Genomic DNA, 21,411 nt, shown 5'->3' with positions numbered 1-21,411 from the left:
GGTGCTGCCAGTGAGAAGCCATTCAATCCACTGGCGATACAGATATGAATGCCAATGAGAAGAGTAACTGGAAAACACATTATTCTCATGCTGAATAAATACCAAGTAGCATGAATTCTAGTTTCTTTAGCAAGGGAAGGGAATGTGAACATTGCATCTTGGGATAATTTGTGTGTGCATTTCCTCACTGTCTTCCATACCATCCTGTTAGGGATGCAAAGTTCCTGTTGACCTGTACTGTTTGGCTAGAGATGTCAAGAAAGTTCAAAAAAGTCTTGCAAATATTTATTGAGCATCTGTCATGTGCCAGGTGCCCAAAGGGCAGGAATAAAACAGTAAAAAGACAGATGAAGTTCCTGTCCTTGGGGAGCTCATATTCTAATGACTTCAGTAGACTGGCCAATACCTAAGATCCTTGTCAACTTAGTTTTTCTACAGACATTGCTCTTAGGTAACCTTTAGACAAGCCCCTTTCAGCTCTGTCCCCAACTCCACTCACTTCATCGTGTCAAGTCACCAGGGACACCTGCTTTGCCGAATTCAGTGGGCATTTCTCTCTCCCCTACTTGGTGATGTAGTTGAGCACTGCCTCCCTGAAACTCTTTCTTCCCTGGCTTCTTTAATACTCCTCTCCCTCTTCCCTCACCAAGGTGGGGCTTCTTCTCAGTCTAAAGGCTGATGCTTCTCGAATATACTCTCCAGTTTCTTATGTCCAACCGCTCACTACAATCTCCATTTGGAGATCCATACCAATTCAGATGATCTGTCTGCCCTTGACTTTTGTTTCCCAGTCTGCTCCTCCCAAAGGTCTTCTCCCTCCTCCCACTACCAAAGGCACTTCCTCATCATCTCCCTCCTCTCTGTCTTGCCCCTACAGCTGTCCTCTCTACACAGCATTGAGAACAGTCCTTTTAATACGTAGATCGTGTTTCTTCTCTGCTCAAAATCTTCCCGTGGTCTCCCGTATCACTCAGACTAAAATCTGGAAAACTTGCTGTAGTCTGTAAGACCCTTACCATCTGATTTCTGCTCTTAAACTTCCCGAGCCTCAGTTTCTAACTGGAAAATGGACCTGGTGAGACAGACTTCATAGGGTTGTTATGAGGAGTACATTAACAGTTTCTTTACAGTTCTTTGCGTACTAGCTGGCTCACACGGACAGCTTAATAAATATTAGCTCTAAGTATTTGCTGAGTGTCTACTGAGTGCCGGGCATCATTGTAGGCATAAAGGATGCTGCAGAGTAAAACATAGTTCTGTTCTCTCAGAGGTTACCTTAGGAGGTGATCAACTCTATGGAGAAAAACAAAACAGAGTAAGGGATAAGGGATGGTAGGAATAGCTGCTATTTGACTGTGTGACCTGGACTCATTGGTTTGTGACTTGGATTTGGTTTCAAGTCGGAAAGTGAGGCTCAAGGAAGTTCCTTAAAAGTTGCCCAAGATCACCTGGTAAACTTGAGCTTAAACCAGATTCTTGGAGACTGCACATCCCATGCTATGACCACCCTGTGTGTCTGCTGTCTCTCTTCAGTGGATTTACTTTGTTCTAGAAAGATTTACAGTGGCTGCCCAACACATGGAAATGTGAATGAGCAACCTGTGGCCCACCCTGGACTTGAAATACGCAAATGGACAGGAGCACTGGTGTCATGATGGAATGGTGTCTCTCAGGGTGTTTGGGTTTAAGTTTCCTGGGGCAGCTACTGCATTTTGTAGGTACTTTCTTCTGGATGAGGAGACAGCATGGAAACTATAGTGCGGTTGGTAAGATGAGAATCATATATAATCCAAAATGCACTTAAATGTCCTTGGGAAGGTCCCATGTTGGAGCCTGACATGCCCTTGTGACCGGGGTCCCCTTCCTCTGGTGCTGTTCATTTCGACAGTTTCTAACCGAGGAGCTGACTTGAATTTAAGGAGCTTTTGTTCAGAAAGTGCCTTTCTAGGACTGAGCACAGTCTGGAGAGGCCTGGGAAGAGAGAAGGTGGAGATGATGCAGATCCACAGCCCTGCGTCAGGCTTGCCTCGGGGTCCAAGCCCAGTGCTTGAGGGCTACAGGAGATGGCCTTAACGATAGACACCTGTTCTCTCTCTCAAGTGCATGTGGTCGTATTCATGTTCTGTCACTGTGTCTATAGGGCTACTCTGTGATACTGCTGACCACAGACTTACTGAGGGCAAGCGCCATGCATTCATCCTCCAGCTGCCGATCAAGGTCCTACAAAGTGCAGGGAACGCAGAGACAGCAGTGAACCCAAATAACACGGTCCCTGGCCTTCCAGAGCTCATCGCCCAGGAGCGGGCTAACTCTTAAAGTAGACCTTCTGTGCACCACGTGCCAAGCGCTTTACATATATTAACTCATTTAATCCTCACAACAACTCTGTAAGGGAATCCTGTTATTACCTCCATTTTACAGATGGGGGAAGTAGGGAACAGAGTGGGTAAGTCACTTGTCTCATGTCACACAGCTCGTGAATGGCAGAGCTGGTTCCAAGCAGATGCACTTTTAACCACTGCAAACAAACCTCTGCTTCACGGCACCACTTGGGAGTCACTGACATTTACCTTTGAAAGTTCTTTTTCTGGAGTACTGCACTCGTGAATGGCTTTTCTGAAGATAAAAGCTTCGTAGGAAGCTCAGGGGTGAAAGAGAAATGCAGCATGAGCCTCATGAGGTGGGAGCAGAGGATGGAACGGGTGTTGCTGCAGAATCTCTGAGCACAGAGAGTCGGGGCCCGGAGTGGAGAATGAGCGGAAGTGGAGAAAGCCAGAGTGTGGGAATTTTTATCATGGTTGAAGGACTGACATAAATATGTGTCTCTGAGACAGGGACTTGTAGGGCGGATTTCTCACAAGTACTGATAAAACTTCACATCTAAGCCATTTTTGTCAATTCCCAGGCTGCACAGAATGTTTACCCTCCTGGCTTTTATTTATGTAATTCCCGCTTCTGGAATGGTTAACGGTATTTTAGTTTGCATTATTATTTTATGAGGATTTTTTCCATTAGATATGTATCTTTTATTTTGCCTGAAAATTATCTTTATTTTACCCTCACTATTTTTATTTTTTCTTTATTTTTTAAGCAGTGACACAGCTTTTTTCCTTTTTTTTTAAAAGAAGTTTTAATTTAAATTTCTGTTAGTTAACACAGTATAATATTAGTTTCAGGTGTACAATATAGCAATTCAACACTTCCATGTAACAGCCCGTGCTCATCGTGACAGGTGTACTCCTTAATCCCCATCACCTATTTCACCCATCCCCCTCCCCACCTCCCCTCTGGTAACCAGCAAGTTGTTTTCTGTAATTAAGAGTCTGTTTCTTGGTTTGCCTCTTTCTCTCTTTTTTTCCTTCTTTGCGCATTTATTTAAGAATTTCTTAAATTCTACATATGAGTGAAATCAGATGTATTTGTCTTTCTCTGACTAACTTATTAGAGTACTCTCTAGCTCCATCCATGCCATTGCAAATGGCAAGATTTCATTCTTTTTTATGGCTGATTAATATTCCATTGTATATATATACCACATCTTCTTTATCCATTCATCAGTCACTGGACACTTGGGCTGCTTCCATAATTTGGCTATTTAGATAATGCTGCTGTAAACATTGGGGTGCATGTATCCCTTTGAATTAGTATTTTTGTATTCTTTGAGCAGATATACATGAAAACATGCTCAACATCACTGATCACCAGGGAAATGCAAATCAAAACTACGATGAAATATCACCTCACACCTGTCAGAATGGCTAAAATCAACAACACAAGAAACAACAAGTGTTGGCGAGGATGTGGAGAAAAGGGAACCCTCTTGCACTGTTGGTGGGAATGCCAACTGGTGCAGCCACTCTGGAAAACAGTGTGGAGGTTTCTCAAAAACGTAAAAATATAACTACCCTATGATTCAGCAATTACACTACTAGGTATTTACCCAAAGGATACCCTCATTATTAAAATAAATAAATAAATAAATAAATAAATAAATAAATCCAAATTGCCTGAAACTACTGTGGTAAAATACATGTTTACCATCTTAGCCATTTTAGGTGTATAATAATTCAGTGGTATTAAGTACATATACAGGGTTGTGCGTCCGTCACCACAACCTAATTTCAGAACATTCTCATCACCCCAAAAGGAAATTGCGCACCCATTAAGCAGTCACTTCCTACTTGCTCTCTTTCCCCCAGCCCCTGGCCACCACTAGTTTGCTTTCTGACTCTATGAATTTGCCTATTCTGGGTATTTCACATAAATGGAATCATACATGATGTGGCCTTTTGTGCCTGGCTTCTTTCACTTTGCATGAGGCATTCAAGGTTGCTTCATGTCCTAGCAGCTGTTGGTACTTCATTCTTTTGAATCACATCCCATTGCAGGCACATACACCTTTGTTTATCCATTTTTCATTCACCAGTTGATGGAATTTAATATATGCCTTTTTAATACGGTTACTAGAGTACCAGGCATGTGCTAGCCACTTGTTACACACTCTTGTCCGAATCTAGAAAGAGCCCTTACATATCAATAACAAAAAAAGAACATCCCTGTATGTAAATGGGTAAATGACCTGAACAAACATTTCACAAAAGGGGAAATACAAATATAATCATTTTATGGGTTTAAAAGAATCATTTCAATGTCTTCCTTTTAGTTCATTCTGGAATTCGTTTGATTAGACTAGTTCTACATTATTTAGGACCAGATCATATACCTTTGTTTGGGATAATCTCCATTTGGGAAAAATTTCGTATGTTGATCTATTCAAGTAAGGATGTGACCTGAAGATAATTTCCTGTAATTATTCCAGAGACTATATCTCTAAAGCTTTTGAGAAATATTTTTTTTTGTTCTGAATTTTTCTGAATTCAGATGGATACTAAAATCATTTTGGAGAGTGTCTCATTTTTCAAAAGGGTCTCAATTTATACATTGTGGTTAGTCACTAACTGCTGAGACACAGAGCTGTAGCTTTTCAAAGTCTGGCTTTTCAAAGAGGCTCTTTGAAATTACATGTGTTATTTTTCTATACTTGTGCTGTCCAGTATGATAGACACATGCCACATACTGCTACTGAGCACTTGAAACATGGCTAGTACCAATTAAAACTGAGGTAAGAGTAGGGGTATCTGGGTGGCTCAGTCAGTTAAGTGTCCAACTTTGGCCCAGGTCATGATCTCACAGTTCATGAGTTCGAGCCCCACATCAGGCTCTCTGCTGTCAGCAAGGGGCCTGCTTTGGATCCTCTGTCTCCCTCTTTCTCTGCCCTTCCCCCTGCTTGTGTGCTGTCTCTCTCTCTCTGAAAAATAAATAAACATTAAAAAGAGGATTGATCTAAGAGTAAGATACTCACTGGATTTGGAAGACATGAAAAAATGTAAAATATCTCTAACATTTTTTTTCTATTACATGTTGAACTGATAATAGTATCTGGATATATTGAGTTAAATAAACTATATTATTAAAACTAAACTTGCCTATTTCTGTTTACCATTTTAATGTGACTAATAGAGAATTTAAAATTGCATGTGTGGCTCGCATGATATTTCTACTGGACAGTGCTGTTCTAGAAAACAACTGGGGAAGGGAGAGAAAATGGGAAAAAGCAGTCTGAACGGACACTTATGACTTCTGTGCCTTCAGAATCTTGAAAGAGATGAGAGCGGCTATAGTGGATCTGGATGCCTGTGGTACCCTCCCTGCTGGTCTCTGCCTTCATTCTGGACCCCTCGGCTGTCTTCTCTTCCCTCTAGCCAAAGGGCTCTTTCTAAAGGCAAATCCCATGTCATTCCTCACCATATAGCTTCAGTGGAGCCCCATCGCCCCATGACCAGCCCCCCAACCTTAGCCTTTAAGTCTCTGCCCTGTCCAGCCCTGGCCTCCTGTTCAGCCTCATTTCATGCCTCTCTGCCTCCTTCCCTACCTATTAAGGCCTTTTAGTAAACATTATTATGGTTTTCATTACATAATACGTTTCTATAGTAAAGATTTAAAAATACGTATGTAAAAGCTGATGTCCACATTTATGCTTCCCACCCCTGACCCAAACTGTATACATAATCAATCAATGTCAACAGTTGGGCATGTGCCCTGCCAGGGCCCTCAGCATGCTCGGAGCTGATTCTGTACGTGCGTGTGTGTGTGTAAAAGTAAATGGATTTACACGTTGCCCTGCCTCTTATTTCACATACTGTATTTTATGGTCTTTGCTGGTGATGGCACAAGTACACCTCATTATTATAAAAATTTTTTTTTAACATTTATTTATTTTTAAGGGGGGGAGGGGCAGAGAGGGAGGGAGACAGGATCCTAAGCACGCTCCGTGCTCTGAGCACAGAGCCTGATGCGGAGCTCGAACTCATGAACCGTGAGACCATGACCTGAGCCAAAATCAAGAGTCAAATGCTTAACTGACTGAGCCACCCAGGAGCCCCTCATTATTTTTAATGGATGCCTTTGTATTGTATTACATGGCTATGCTAGAATTTATTCATTTGTTATTGTTATTAATTATAATCTATTTCACCTGTGTAGCAAAATATAGGCTATTATAACATTCATATCTATACCTACCATTTAGATTTAATAAAAATCTTTTTGCCCTGTTAGCTTCAGAATTTTTATGTGAATAAATGAAACATTACAGGTAGTGATGAAACCTCACATGGGCCCCACCCGAGTCCCTTTCCCTTTCAGTCCCCAGAGGGGACCATTTATTTGCAGTTGATAAAACCTTTTCAGGGGCTCCTGGGTCAGCCGGTTAAGTGTCTGACTCTTGGTTTTAGCTCAGGTCATGATCTCACGGTTTGTGTGTTCAAGCCCCACATCGGGCTCTGCACTGACACCATGGGTCCTGCTTGGGATTCTGTCTCCCTTTCTTTCTGCCCCTACCCCTCTCAAGGGTGCATGTACAAGCATTCTCTCTCACTCTCTCTCTCTCTCTCAAATAAATACACTTAAAAAAAAAACCTTTTCATATGTAGTCTTACATTTTTACTACATACATATGTGGCCAAAACAAGAGAGTGTTTTTTTGTGAGATTCTACATAATATCATATATCCTATCATATGCATACCTCCTGCAACTTGGATTTTCTTTATTTTTTTTGAGATTTTTCATTAATATATAGTCCTACATGGTCTTCCATTGTAAAGAATGAATGTAGCTTCATTTAATAATCCCTTTATTTATTGACAGATGTTTAAGTGGTCATACTTAGCTTCCAGTTTTTCATATGCCATCTTGCTTCTACATCTTAACTCTTGACTCTTAACTTCAGCAGTTAGTTCTGCCAGTTTTGTCTATTTAGGTAATCTTTGCAAAGTTCGACCTCCTGCATTTTTAGCTTGCTCTTCCTGTCGCCTGGCCTGCTGCTCCCTGTCATATTACCTGGTTGAGTCCCTCACCTCTGTCAGGTCACAGGGAGGTCTCGTTTCCTCTGGGAGGTCTGTCTAGCTCCTCAAATGTTGACTGAGCCCCTCTGGCTCTCCCCATTACCACTGTTTTATTTTTCTTTAAGACTTACTATGTTGTTCTCTCTCTCTCTCCCACCCTCTCTCACTCCCATTGTCCTTTTGTAAGCTTCATGAAAGCAGACGCTGTATCTGTGCTGTTTACTGCTGTATCTCTAATGTCTGGTCCTGTGCCTGCCCTATGGAAGGTGTTCTTTACGTGTTGGAGAGAAATTAATATGTGAGCCCTTATGACTGCATACAGACCCCTTCTCTAAAGAGGGAAGACTCTCTTTCAGGGTGCATTCTCAACAGGACTGTTGGAGAAGATCCAACCCATGCCGAGTGATTGTACCAGTTGACTATTTTTGAGGTTCTGTGATCCTGTTTCCCCATATTTTATCAGGAAATAAAGAGTTGGAGTTGCAGCCATGGTGTAAGTGGAATGAAGCTGAGTGTGGCCTATGAACTATGGAAACATGTTACGGGTGGTGCCATTGTGCCTTTGTTTAAGAGGCAAGCCTAGGTGATGAGCTTTCCATTGGGCAAACGACCTCTTCACAGTGAGCTTCTCCACAGAGAATTGGGTCTTCCTTCACCTGGCTAAACACCTGCCAGTCCATCCTCAATTACGTACCACAACCAGAATTAAGAAGACATTTACCTGAAAGACCATCACTGTCTTGAGTGCTCCAACCAGGATAAAATACCTGGCACAGGTGGTTATAGTCTGCACTAATTTCTTTATAAAATGTAGCCCTTTGGCTTTCCTCGTGTTGCTACAATTGTCTTCATAGATAGAGCAAGTAAAACAAAACAAAAGAAATAAAAGGAAAGTGTTGTTAGCAAGATGCCCTGGGTTGAGAAGTAAGACATTAAAATATTTGGGGCACCTGGATGGCTCAGTTGGTTAAGCATCCAACTCTTGGTCTCGGCTCAGGTCATGATCTCACGGTTCATGAGCCACCCAGGTGCCCCCAAATGTACCCCCTTTTAAAGTAAGCTCTACACCCAATGTGAGGCTCAAACTCATCACCCCAAGATCAAGAGTCACGTGTTGCACCGACTGAGCCAGCCAGACACTCCTTGAAACATATCCTTTATACATAAGGAGGCGCTACTGTAATAGCTAATTAGAGTATTTAATAAGTGCCAGATTCTCTGCCAAACATTTTATGTAGTACATTAATTTAATGCTTCAATTTTGTGAGAAGAGATTATTATCCCCATTTTACAGATGAGAAAATGGAGGCTCAGAGACAGTAGAGAGTAGGTAGCCTGGTTGAAGTCCCTCAGCAAGAAGGAGAGGGAGCCACTCTTGGAGCCCCAAGTTGGTCGTACCTCAGACACTAGGCTCTTGGCCCCACATGATGAGTGCACGGGCAGCAAAGCAGTCTACATATTCACTTCTGAAACCCATACTCTTAGGAGTTGCTCTGGAAATGGTCACTAATCCTCTTCTCAGGGTGGTGGAAAAAAGTTGTATTCATTTCCATGTGGTGGGAAATACATTCTGCTGCTGACCCTGAGGTTATAAGCTCCTGAGCTTATTCTGTTTGATTCCAGCCACACACACACTTCTGAAATTTGAGATCATTCCCTAAATGCATCTTGAATCCTGACTTGTTGCTCCTCCTGTGGGCATTTCTCCATGTGGACAGTGTTTCTAACTTTTCTTCCCAGTCTTTCCTTCAGTTGTAACCTCCTTCCAGCCAAGAAGCTGTCCCTCCTGTGTCAATGGCTTCTCTCCTGCTTCACACCCACCCTGGCTTCCCGTTGGTCCCTCCGCAGAGGTGGATGGTTGTTGGTCAACGTCGTTCCCCTGGCATCTGCAGGATGGGCTGTGCTTCTTAACCACGTGTGCACACACCGTGCACAGACCTGGCTCACATCAGGGGTCCAAGGACTGAACACAGTATAGATAATTCCTCCCAGCCCTGTTAGGAAGCCCAACTGTGTACCTTCATGTCTTGGAGATCTGTAGAACCAAGTACCTGTTTCTTACTTGGACTTTTGCTGACAGTGCAAAGAACTTGATTCCTTTTTTTTTTCTTTAATAATTTCTTAAGTTTATTTGTTTTGAGACAGAGAGAGCACACAAGTCAGGGAAGAACAGAGAGGGAGAGAGAGGGAATCCCAACCAGGCTCCACACTGTCAAGCACAGAGCTGATGTGGGCTCGAACCCACGAACCGTGAGCTCATGACCTGAGCCGAAATCAAGAGTCAGACGCTCAACCGATGAGCCACCCAGACTCCCCAAGAACCTGCTTCTGAACACAAGAAATGGGACACCTGTATGGCTCAGTCAGTTAAGTGTCTGACTTCAGCTCAGGTCACGATCTCACAGTTTGTGAGTTCGAGTCCCGTGTTGTGCTCTGTGTTGATAGCTCGGAGCCTGGAGCCTGGAGCCTGCTTCAGATTCTATGTCTCTCTTTCTCTCTGCCCCTCTGCTGCTTGCACTTTGTCTCTCAAAAATAAATAAACATTAAAATAAAAATTAAAAAAAAAAAAGAATGCCCTGGATTGACAGATTCACTCTGATCCTTTTTCTTTGCCTATGAGGCTTCTAAATTTGAGATCCTACTAAGCTGGTCCCTCCCACAAGAAACCCCTAGGCTACATTCTCCCAGAAGCATGTTCTTCCCTGTTTAGCGGGGCTTCTCTCTATATGCGAGGGGCTACATCCTCTGAATCTAGAGTCAGACACATCTGGTTATGAATCCCAACTTGGCTGTGTTACTTCTCACATGTGGTTTAACTTCTCTGCAGAGGTTAAACAGATGAGGTTTTATCTCGTCTGTAAAATGGGGTAATAATAATATCCCCCATTATACCATAATATTATATAACAATATTTTATGACACAAAGTTACATTATTTTTTAAAGTTTATTTATTTATTTTGAGAGAGAGAATGCCTGCAGGGGAGGGGCAGAGAGAGAATCCCAAGCACGCTCTGTGTTGTCAGCACAGAGCCTGATGCAGGGCTTGATCCCACAAACCATGAGATCATGACCCGAACCAAAGCCAAGACTTGGACGTTTAACTGACTGAACCACCCAGGTGCCCCCAGAGTTATATATTTTATTTAAAAGTATATAATGCTGGGGTGCCTGACTGGCTCAGTCAGTAGAGCATGTGACTCTTGATCTTGGGGTCAAGCCTCACTTTGGGTGTAGAGCTTACTTTAAGTAAATAAAAAAATATTTTTAAAATAAGTATCTAATGCCATTATAATATGTTTTATATATTTATATATATATAATATTGTAACACATGGCACCATTATAACACTATTTGTATGTCATGTATTAGCAGAGTACTGTAACATAACATAATAACCTATCTTATTGCGTGACTTAGATTATGTAGGCAAAGTGCCTAGCACAGAAACTGGCACATCCCTGGCATAATAATCACTGCTGATTGTTGTGATCATAATTTTCTGTAAACCACACCGTATAAAACAGGGGAACATTCACTCGCAATGTTCTAGTATACGTTGTTGCTTTGGAAGCAGTGAAGCTCATCAAATCATTAGGAGAGCAAAGCCCAATTATAACCGGGGAGAGGAGGGAGCAGTATCCAGGGAGATGTTTTGTTAAATTCTAAGTTTTTTTCTTCCCAAAGGAGAAATGCTTTTTTAGAAGAACTTAGACCAACATGTTACTTAATAGAGAAGAGTATTAAATCTAAATAACCACCCACATGCTCTGTTTGTCTTGAGATGTTATTAGCCTGGGTTTTTATTGTTGTACGTGTGGGTGAGGAGGAGGGTGAGGCAGGAGTGGGGCTGGATATAAAGATACAGCAGGTGGGAGTTCCCATCTGTTTCAGTGAGTTGTCCCAGCTTTTCTGTGTCGGTCCTGTGTCCCTGGTCGAAAGCTTTTCTTTGAGCCAGAATCTGGGAGGAACGGGAGGGGATCTGTGCTGACATCTTTTAGAACTTAGCAGTGATAGAACTTGATTTAGAACCCTCATCTCGTCTTGACCATGTTCTGGGTATTATTTCTTCTGTTTTGCACATAAGAATATGAAACCTCGTGCTCAGGGTCACACAGCTAGTAAAACACCATGGGATCTGAGATTAGACAAATGAGATTAGAATCCTGATTTTACCTGCGTGCATCACTTAATATCCCTAGGTCTCTGTTTTCTTACCTATTAAATGGGTATAATGAGGACCCTAGCTCGCAGTGTGAGAGTCAATGAGATTAACTCTATGAGGTGTTAGTATGTGCTGTTTTAAGTACTCCATAGACATTAGCTGCTGCTGTTATTTATTTTTTTTAAACAGTCTTTTTTTTTTTTAATTTTTTTTTAACGTTTATTTATTTTTGAGACAGAGAGAGACAGAGCATGAACGGGGAAGGGGCAGAGAGAGAGGGGGACACAGAATCGGAAGCAGGCTCCAGGCTCTGAGCCATCAGCCCAGAGCCCGACGCGGGGCTCGAACTCATGGACCGCGAGATCGTGACCTGAGCTGAAGTCGGACGCTTAACCGACTGAGCCACCCAGGCGCCCCGCTGCTGTTATTATAATTACCTTGCATATTGCTTATCTATCTCTCTCCTATGGTAGAGCCTATCAAGACTTTTCCTCAAGCCTGATATGCTGCAGGGTGCAGTGGTCACTTCTGCCTTGTGTTACTGCTGACTATGGCACAGAGGTCGAAGTAAAGGTGTGACTGTCACGTGAAAAACCAACACCACCTCTTTGGTACATCACTGACTAAAACTCCAGGGAAAGTCCAAGATGGACGTTTCTCAGGGATGCTTTTCAGTGAGGTGGTACCTCAAGCAAACATGAAATTTGAATTTCCATGTTGACAGACACAGCATTTTCGGGAGGAGTAACTTATTGCTCCACAAACACATTGTAAAAGGTGTCCCTGTGGGCGTGTTGGCAGCTACAACATTGGATTCACTCTTCAGGACAGAAGTAAGGTGTCCCTGGTGTGCCTGAAGCTGCCCAGCCACACCGCTGCTTCTTTCCATCCCTGTACTGTGTCCCCACCTCCTGTGCTGACCCCCCTGGAGCCCACCTCTGTCACATCTAAGGAGATTGCTTCACGTGGAGGGATTAATAGGTGAGGAAACCAGTTCCAACTGGTTGGGCAGCAGCTACATGTCCTGTGGACGGTCCATGTACCGTCCCCCTGAAAGTCTGGAGCTCCCGTGTGGCCTGCACCAGGGAGAATTCCAGGCTCGGCTGGAGCTGTAAACACCACGTGATGGCATCCGTTTGGGAATTGTTTGTGTGTGAGAAATGAAGATCAAGATAGGGAGCTTGGTCTAGCTTTTTGATTGCATCCAGGTTGACTTTTAGATTAGATTTTATTTTTTTAAGGGTGAGGGCTTGACTATTTCTAAGGGACTCTGGAGCTTTCCTCCTGGGGGACTAGGAAGGGGTTTGGAGTGTGTTTGGCTGCTACGGATGGCCGAGTTGTAAACAGCCTGGCTGCTGCGTCTGCCTGGGCCATTTCTCCAAGCATCTCTCTCTCACTCTCTCTCTCTTTCTGATAAAGCTACATCGGAAGTGGGTGATTTTCTCTGAGTCTCTAACCCATGAGTAATGAAACACATTGTCTTTTCTTTTCTCCTCTTCTAGGCCTAGGCGGATTCTGCAAAACAGCTTCCCTATGTTCCCCTCCCCTAGAGCCTGGAATTTCAGAGGGGTAAGTGTTTCCCCGGGAGTGCTCCCTGCTGCTCTATACCCCGTTCTGGCTGCTCCAGAGAGGATGCTGTTGGGGGTGGCTTTACTAACCCATCTTTGCCAAGAAAGCTGGGTTTTAGCATTTGGAGGAGTCACGGTCGGTCATATCAGTGGCTGTGGCTCAATTGAAAAACGTGAGTGGCCCAGTAAGCACCCGCCAGTGTCCGTTTGCCCTAAAAGGTCTCGGGAAAGCAGCTGATGAAGAAGCCAAGTCAGGGTTGATGGGCAGGGGGGGACATTGTGCCCATTTTCTTGGGAACCTGCAGGGGCCCAGTGCATAATGAAGAAAAAAGAAATCGGAAATGTACAGTCTGTTAATATGTAGATTTACGACTTCATGGGGAGCTTTGTTTTCCAGAAGAGAAGCCTGTAAGCTCTGAACAGATTTTAAGGGGAATCATAAAAATCTCCCAATCATAAAGCCACAGACCCTTAGAAGTGTAGAAAGGGTCAGATCTAACCTCCTCTTGATGCAAAGTTCTCTACCTTAACATAATAATAATAATAATAATAATAATAATAATAATAATAATAAAAGTATATGGAAGCCTGCTGTGTGCTAAAATGAATTCTAGCTCTGGCCTCAGGAAGAAGTCCCTGGCCTGTGTAAAGAATGCTCAGAGCTCTGTTTCACGACCTGGCGTTTGCATGTGTCATTCCTTCTGCCTAGAGCACTGCCTGTGCTGTCCAGCCCTGCACTCCTACACACACTGAAGCTGCCCCACCAGCTTCTTCCCTTGGGTCTAAGTCTTGATATCACCTCCTGTGGGAAGACAAGAGCTGAGGCGCTCCCGTAGACCCCTGCACTCTCTTCTCATTGATAGGATGAGATTGTTAGTTAGTGCTTACTAAAACGTTAAGATTGGAAGCTCTAAGCATCAGGTGTGGAGGAGAGACCTTGTATTTCTCTCTTGTTCACTGCTGTCTCTCTGGGCCTAGCACATACGTGCTTAATTAATTTGTTGAATGTATAAACAGATCTTTCACATCCATCAGACACAAAATCGACTTCAGGTTGTGTTTCGAGGTCATGTCTTTGGTCTTCTCAGCACTGTTTTTACTAGTTCAATTCACCTTTAGTATCTTACATAGATCTCAGCCATTTTCCCCAAGTGTCTTACTGAAAATAAATATAGATCATGGCAGTATTTTAACTAAGGGTACAATATGCTTTTCACCGAGTACAAAGAGAAATGCGTTGACCTCTTAAGGAGATGTACATGTCTTACTGAACGTAAACTGTGTGTCTCCTAAGTTGTTTATGGTTTTGTGGATAAGGTCCCCATTTCTCCAAGTGTGTTCAGTTGGATGATCATAACCATTAGGTGGAAAAAAAACCTGTGTGGTCAAATAACCTTGGGGCACACTGAGAGCACCTAATTAAATATGCTCACCACTGTGAGACTTCTCAGAGCCTTTGATGTGTTGCCGTGCTTAGAGACTACATTAAAGAGAGTTGATGGAGTTGGTGGCATTTCCCCATTGCCAATAAATCCTTTGTTGACAAGGCAGTTTGTACACACTTTGGAATAGTTGACATTTATTGTCAATTTTGAGCTATAGAGAAATTGGACCTTCTATGAGCAAGTTGGCCTATTTGAAGGCATTTATTTTCCCTCCCTCTCTGGTGTCCCTTCAGCACACCCTAGCCTTCCTTCTGATTCAGCAGTGGTCACTAGTCAAGTACTGGGGTACATCTAGGGTGACCAACCACTCAAGTTTGCCTGCGATTGCCCCTGGGTTTAGCACTGGAAGTCCCAGGTAAACTGGGACAATTGATTACCTTACCTGTGGCCATAAGACCTCTTCAAATGTCTTCCCTTGAAAAATGCTTTGTAAGTTTTTGAGCGCAACTCTGTTTTACAGAAATTGCTGCTCAGAGGAGTCTGTTAGATACACACTTGGTTTAAGTGACCCTTTGATACTCTCACCCCTGAATGGTAGTATTTAAAATTAGGGAATCACTGCAGAAGAACAAACTGTCCCTGGCTAATTGCAACCAAATAGATGACAGAATCTTTTTTTTTTTAACGTTTGTTCATTTTTGAGAGACAGAGTGCAAGCGGGGGAGGGGCAGAGAGAGAGGGAGACACAGAATCCAAAGCAGACTCCAGGCTCTGAGCTGTCAGCACGGAGCCCGATGCCGGGCTTGAACCTATGAACCATGAGATCATGACCTGAGCCAAAGTCAATAGTCAGACGCTTAACTGACAGCCACCCAGGTGCCCAGCTGTGGTGTTTATTTTGGTCCCGTGTCCTTGCTCTGATTTTTCCTGGCCCATGGGGCTTATTGGTAAAGTTAGACAAGCTGACATCAAGATATGCCAGAGGGAGATGGTCTGGGGCCTGATAATTGCCAGATTGGCCAGATTGATCTGTCTCCCTCTTGGAACATAATCATCCGTGACATCGAAGGGTTAGGAGGGAACCCCACCAAGTGGAAACACCCTTACTCCCAGCCAGGCTATGCTTTGTAACCATCGTTATGGTAATTGGAAATGAAGAACAAGAAGCACCCAGAATGCCAGAATGAAGACATTTGAGGCATTATCTAGCTGATACATTTTCTATAATGAAATGTGACTCCCAGGCTTTTAGACTGAGCTATGCATGCTGTCCTAGGGCAGGGCATGTTTTTTTGTGAATGCTTTATTTTCTTCTTTATTAAGAAAGGAAGATTTTAGAATCTGTGTGCTAGTGAATTTCCCATATTTATATGTGTGGCAGAGGAAACTATTGTAAGCATTTGTAATTCCATTCCTGTTTGGCTTATAAAGAATAAAGATCCTGTGTTAGTTTGCTTATGCCCTGGGTATTTGTAGATTTTGGGGGTGGGGTAGGGAGAAGTGTTGGGGAGAGATGGATAGTAAAAGGCAAGGGGAAAAGGAACCACATCACTCTGGATGAGAAGCCAAGTGGGAGACATGTGAGGGCTAAGGAGGGAGCCGGGGACAGGGCCTGAGGGAAGAGAGGGAGTGGTTGGCATCTTAATAAGGAGTTTGGAAAAAGATGAGATGTTTCAAAATAATTTTAAGGAAAATCTCACTGAATGAATTGTATTGTAACCCCCTCCTTGTCTTCCCTGGAAACATTCACTCCAGATCTACATTACTCCTCAAGGCATTAGGAGTAGGGTTTATGGTTTTCCTTTTGGGGGGTCTGGGATTTTTGGCTGAGGAGAGGTTCAGGAAGAGCTGGTGGCCCTTGGATGACACTCTTCCTACCTACCAAGTGATTTAGCCCTTTTAGAAGTTGTCGTTATTAAGTGCAGGCTGGGTCTCTTGGTTCCCACGCTCATCTAAGGAGACAGAGGCCCTTGGTGCTACCAACCCTCCTGATTCCCCCATCTTCCTGGGCAAGGGGTGATGCCGTGTCTGTCTCTCACCAGACCCATGGGTGCTGCACATACACTCATGGAGAGAAGCCAAGAGGTTGGTTTGGGTGGGGGCAGTTCTAGAGGGAACATTATGAGTAAAACCAGAACAGAATGATGAGAATAAGAAGATGGGACCCTGAGCGGTGGGACCCTGGAGTACTGTTACTAAGTGCTTCCATCAGGTGCTCCCTGCACATCTGGTCCCCATCTGATTGGGACAGTGCTGAGCTCAGAATTTCCACCCTTCCTTATGAAAATATTTGCTACAACTCCTCCAGTTAGCTGAGAGAGGGAGGGAGGGAGAAAGAGAGAGAGAGAGAGAGAGATACAGGAAGGAAACTCTCCCTAGGAGTGTGAAAATATCAGGAGCACAACTCCTGCCCTTGGAAATACTTAGCAAGACTTAGTACTACATACAAGGCATTGTTTAGGTGTCACAACTGAGATTTCAATTAAATATCAGCCAGATTCCATGGCTGTGCTTATCTTGTCTCTTTCTCTAAGTGCCTGTTCTTTACTCCTGCCTAGGCTATTTGGGAATAAATTTCTAGACTCTGAGGCTTTGGAAGAAACTTTGGACATTGTAGCCAACCTTTTAATTTTCAGATGTGGAAAACAAGGCCTCGTGTATTAGTGGGGACTCTTTTGGTTACAAGTGATAGAAGCTCCATTAAAACTGGCTCAAGTGGAAAGGGAGATTGTTTGCCTCATGTGAGGGAAACTGAGGGAAACTGAATGGGTGGGCTTCAGGGTATCCAGCGGTATCCAGGGGTGCTCTCTCCCAGCTTTGTTATTCCTGGGGTATGGATCTTATCTTACATACTCCATGTGAACTGCTTTGGGAAGAGAGGATGACCACAAACAACCACTCCTTTCCAGAGAAAAGAAAGATGCTTTTGATTCCAGGGTCTATGTATGAAATCCCAGCGTAGGACTCTGATTGCCCTGTCTTGGCAAATAGTTATACCTTGGCCAGTCACGGTAGTCAAGAAGATCAGACAGGCCTTGGTCACCTGTTCCTCCTGAGGGAGCTAGGTGGCCAGGGTTTTTGTTACTGGCCACCTAGGGGTAGAGAAGCCACTTGAGGTAGAGAAGGGTCATTTTCTCCAAGGCCAAGTTTGCTACTGTTACAAAAAGGGGGTCTGGTTTCTACACAGACAGGAAATAATGGGGACCGCTCCTAGGGTCACTCGAAGTAGAGGGATCAGAATTAGAACCGTATTTCCAGGCAGAGGGTCCTGTGCCTGCTCCATGCTGCCTTGACACATCCCAGGTCCTGTGCTTGGAAGGAAGTGCACAAAACTCAGTGCAGTTGAATGTTTCTTGAAAGCCAGGCTGAAATGTTCCAAAATTCACAACTCAGTAGAGGGATAGTCAAAACATATCTGGCCAGGCCAGTGTTTAATGTGACCTTACTGTGTCTACCCTGCGGAAGAAGGCAGCACAGCTTTCTCTTTTCTTGCAGCCTCAGTTTGTACATTTACTTCCATTTATTGACCATCAGCTCCAGGCCAGGCTATGGCAGCCCTGCATGGTAGATATATTTATTCCCATTTCAAGGTTGAGGAAACTGAGCCTCACCATGTGCTAGCTTGCCTAAAATCTCAGCTGTGGTAAGTGACAGAGCCAGGATTTGAACCCGACACTGTCTGTCCCCAAGCCATTAGAGCATATTGCCTCTTTAAAACAAGGCTGATGACACATACTTTTTCTTCAAAGGAAATTAGACATGAAGATTTTTTTTTTCAAATGCTAGAAACAAGTTGAGTATTCTACGATAAACCTTTTACTGCCCAGAATCCCTTTAAGTTCCCTTCTCCGCCTTTGGGCTTAATTTTTTGAAGTTTATTTATTTATTTTGAAGAGAGAGGGAGAGAATCTCAAGCGGGCTCATGCCGCCAGTATAGAGCACGACTTGGGACTTGAACTCACAAACTGTGAGATTAAAACCTGAGCTCGAAATTAAGAGCTGGACCCTTAACCAACTAAGCCACCCAGGCACCCCGGACTTTATTTTTTAAAGGTTTAACCTTCGCTGCTATATTTATGAAAAATATACTTTGCCTTTGTAATGATGAGTACAATTGTAACAGTTCCCTTAATCCTAGGGAATTAGCCCGTAGCATTCACTTAGGTTATACCAGGCACTGTGTTGAGTGCTTTATGCTGATATTACTTCCCAGAAAAATCCCAAGATAGACGTTGTTTGAGCCTCACCCTCATTTTACAGATGAGGAAGTAGAGTAAACATACTCTAGAGTAAACAGTTTTCTATCACTGCATAACAAATTACTGCAAATTTAACAGCTTGTAACCACAATCCTTCACTAGGTCACAGCTCCACAGGTCAGAAGTCTGGGAGTGATGTGCTGGGTTCTCTGCTTAGGGTCTCACCAGACTGGAATCAAGGTATCGGCCAGAGTGGGGTCCCATCTGAGACACAGAGGCCTCTTGCAAGCTTATTCAGCTTATTGGGGGAATTCAGTTCCTTGTGGTTGTGGGATGGACGTCCCCGGTTCTTTGCAGATTGTCAGCTGGGGGTGGCTCTTAACTCCTAGAGCCCCTTCTCGGTCCTTCCGTGTGTTGTCTTCCATCTCTGAAGCCAGCACGAGAGAATCTCCCTCACATCAAATGCCTCTTATGCTTCACATCTCTCTGACTTGAGGAAGAGCCCAGTTCCTTTTAAGGGCTCACCAGATTAGATCACCACCCAGATCATCTTCCTTTACATGATCTAAAAGTCAATAATTAGTAATGTAGCCATGGGGTGATACTTCATCACATTCTCAGATTCTGCCTGCACTCAGGGGAGGGGATTGATTATACAAGGTGTGCCCAGTAGGGTCTGGGGGCTTGAGGAGCCTTGCTATAATTCTGCCCACTGAAGAGAGGTTTAAAAGTGGAGGGGTGGGGCTCCTGGGTGGCTTGGTCGGTTAAGCGTCTGACTTCTGCTCAGGTCATGATCTCACAGTCCGTGAGTTCGAGCCCCGCGTTGGGCTCTGTGCTGACAGCTCAGAGCCTAGAGCCTGTTTCGGATTCTGTGTCTCCCTCTCTCTCTGCCCCTCCCCTGTTCATGCTGTGTCTCTCTCTGTCTCAAAAATAAATAAACGTTAAAAAAAATAAATAAATAAAATAAATAAAAGTGGAGGGGTGCCTGGTGGCTTAGTCAGTTAAACCTCCAACTCTTGATTTCGGTTCAGGTCATGATCTCATGATTTGTGAGTTCAAGCCCCGCATCAGACTTCATGTGGATAGTTTGGAGCATGCTTGGGATTCTCTGTCTCTCCCTCCTCTCTCTGCCCTTCCCCTGCTGGCCTTCTGGTGCCCCCACTCTCTCTCTCTCTCTGTCTCTCTCTCTCTCTGTCTCTCTCTGTCTCTCTCTCAAAATAAATAAATAAACTTAAAAAGTGGAGCAGGTTGCTCAGGGTCACATGACAGGTAAGTGGTGGAGGTGGGATTCTAACCTCAGCTCACCTCATTCCAAAGCCCATGTTCTTTGCCAGTACCTTTTGGGAACTTCTCTTCAGTACTAAGTTACTAACTTCCCTCATATACAAAGGACTCTTGCAAAGCAATAACGCAAGTTTGAAAACTCAACAGGAAAATAGTTGAAGGATATGAGTAAATAGCACAGAAGAGAAAACACATATTACAGGTAAACAAAGTTGTTCATTCTAACTCATACTTTAAACATATTTTTAAATGACAAAAGAAATAAAAAAAAGACACTGACATAATGTGTCACATTTATTTAGCTCTTATAATATGTTAGCTACTGTTCTTAGTCCTTTGCATGTCATCACACCCCCAACAACTCCATCAGACAGATGGACTATTATTATGCCCATTTTCCTGATGGGCAAACCAGGATTTTAATTACACAACTCCAAGGTCTCATAGCAATAAAGTGGTAGATTCTGCTTTGGAACCCGGACAGCCTGTGCTCTCAGCCACTTAATTGTTCAAAGTACAGATGGTGCAGAAGTATATAATGTAAAACTCCATGTTTAGGATTAAACCAGGATTAAAGCAAACAAAAATAACAAAAATGAAATCCCCTTTATAGGAAGAGAATATATTCTTATATACACAGAAAAATGTCTGAAGGAATATCACCATTGACTGACAACCTGTTGCTGTGGTAGTTACATGTTTTTGGTAATGTCTGAATTTCCGGGAGAGAGAGAGAGAGAGAGAGAGAGAGAGAGAGAGACAGAACACATATTGCTTTTATAATTAGCAAAAACACTAACACTTATATCAATTAAAATCAAACACCCTCCACAACGAAACCTTCCGTAAGCAAGAGGAGGCTTATTTTATTTTATTTTATTTATTTATTTTTTTTAATTTTTTTTTTAATGTTTATTTATTTTTGGGACAGAGAGAGACAGAGCATGAACGGGGGAGGGGCAGAGAGAGAGGGAGACACAGAATCGGAAACAGGCTCCAGGCTCTGAGCCATCAGCCCAGAGCCCGACGCGGGGCTCGAACTCACAGACCGCGAGATCGTGACCTGAGCTGAAGTCGGACGCTTAACCGACTGAGCCACCCAGGCGCCCCAAGAGGAGGCTTATTTTAAAACCTCCTGGGGCTGGGGCACCTGGGTGGCTCAGTCAGTTAAGCATCTGCCTCTTGATTTCAGCTCAGGTTGTGATTATCCAGTTCATGGGTTCAAGCCCCACATTGGGCCCTGTGCTGAAAGCATGGAGTCTGCTTGGGCTCCCTTTTTCTCTGCCCTTCCCCTACTTGTGCTCTCTCTCTGTCTCAAACAAGTAAACTTAAAAAAACATACAAAAGCTTCTGGGGCTTAGAGAACATCAGAGTGCATCACTGAACATGTGTTGTGGCAAAACAT

At 43.5% G+C, this 21,411-nt stretch overlaps 1 protein-coding gene across 5 annotated transcripts in view; it reads left to right on the top strand.

Annotated features, from left to right (window-relative positions):
* Positions 1-21,411, top strand: part of ARHGEF3 (Rho guanine nucleotide exchange factor 3) — a 309,958-nt gene that overhangs the window by 83,890 nt on the left and 204,657 nt on the right. For 3 of the 5 annotated variants that reach the window (XM_045493270.1, XM_045493268.1, XM_045493274.1), the window contains one exon: positions 13,073-13,139. The exons of the other annotated variants lie outside the window; for them this stretch is intronic. In XM_045493270.1, coding sequence (XP_045349226.1) covers positions 13,073-13,139 — 67 coding nt within the window. The remainder of the gene's footprint in view (positions 1-13,072; positions 13,140-21,411) is intronic. 5 annotated transcript variants of the gene reach the window in all.

The sequence above is a fragment of the Leopardus geoffroyi genome, chromosome A2, assembly GCF_018350155.1.
Source record: "Leopardus geoffroyi isolate Oge1 chromosome A2, O.geoffroyi_Oge1_pat1.0, whole genome shotgun sequence".
Classification (NCBI taxonomy): domain Eukaryota; kingdom Metazoa; phylum Chordata; class Mammalia; order Carnivora; family Felidae; genus Leopardus; species Leopardus geoffroyi.
The sequence above is the reverse complement of the archived record's forward strand: the minus strand, read 5'-3'. Positions and strand labels throughout refer to the sequence as shown.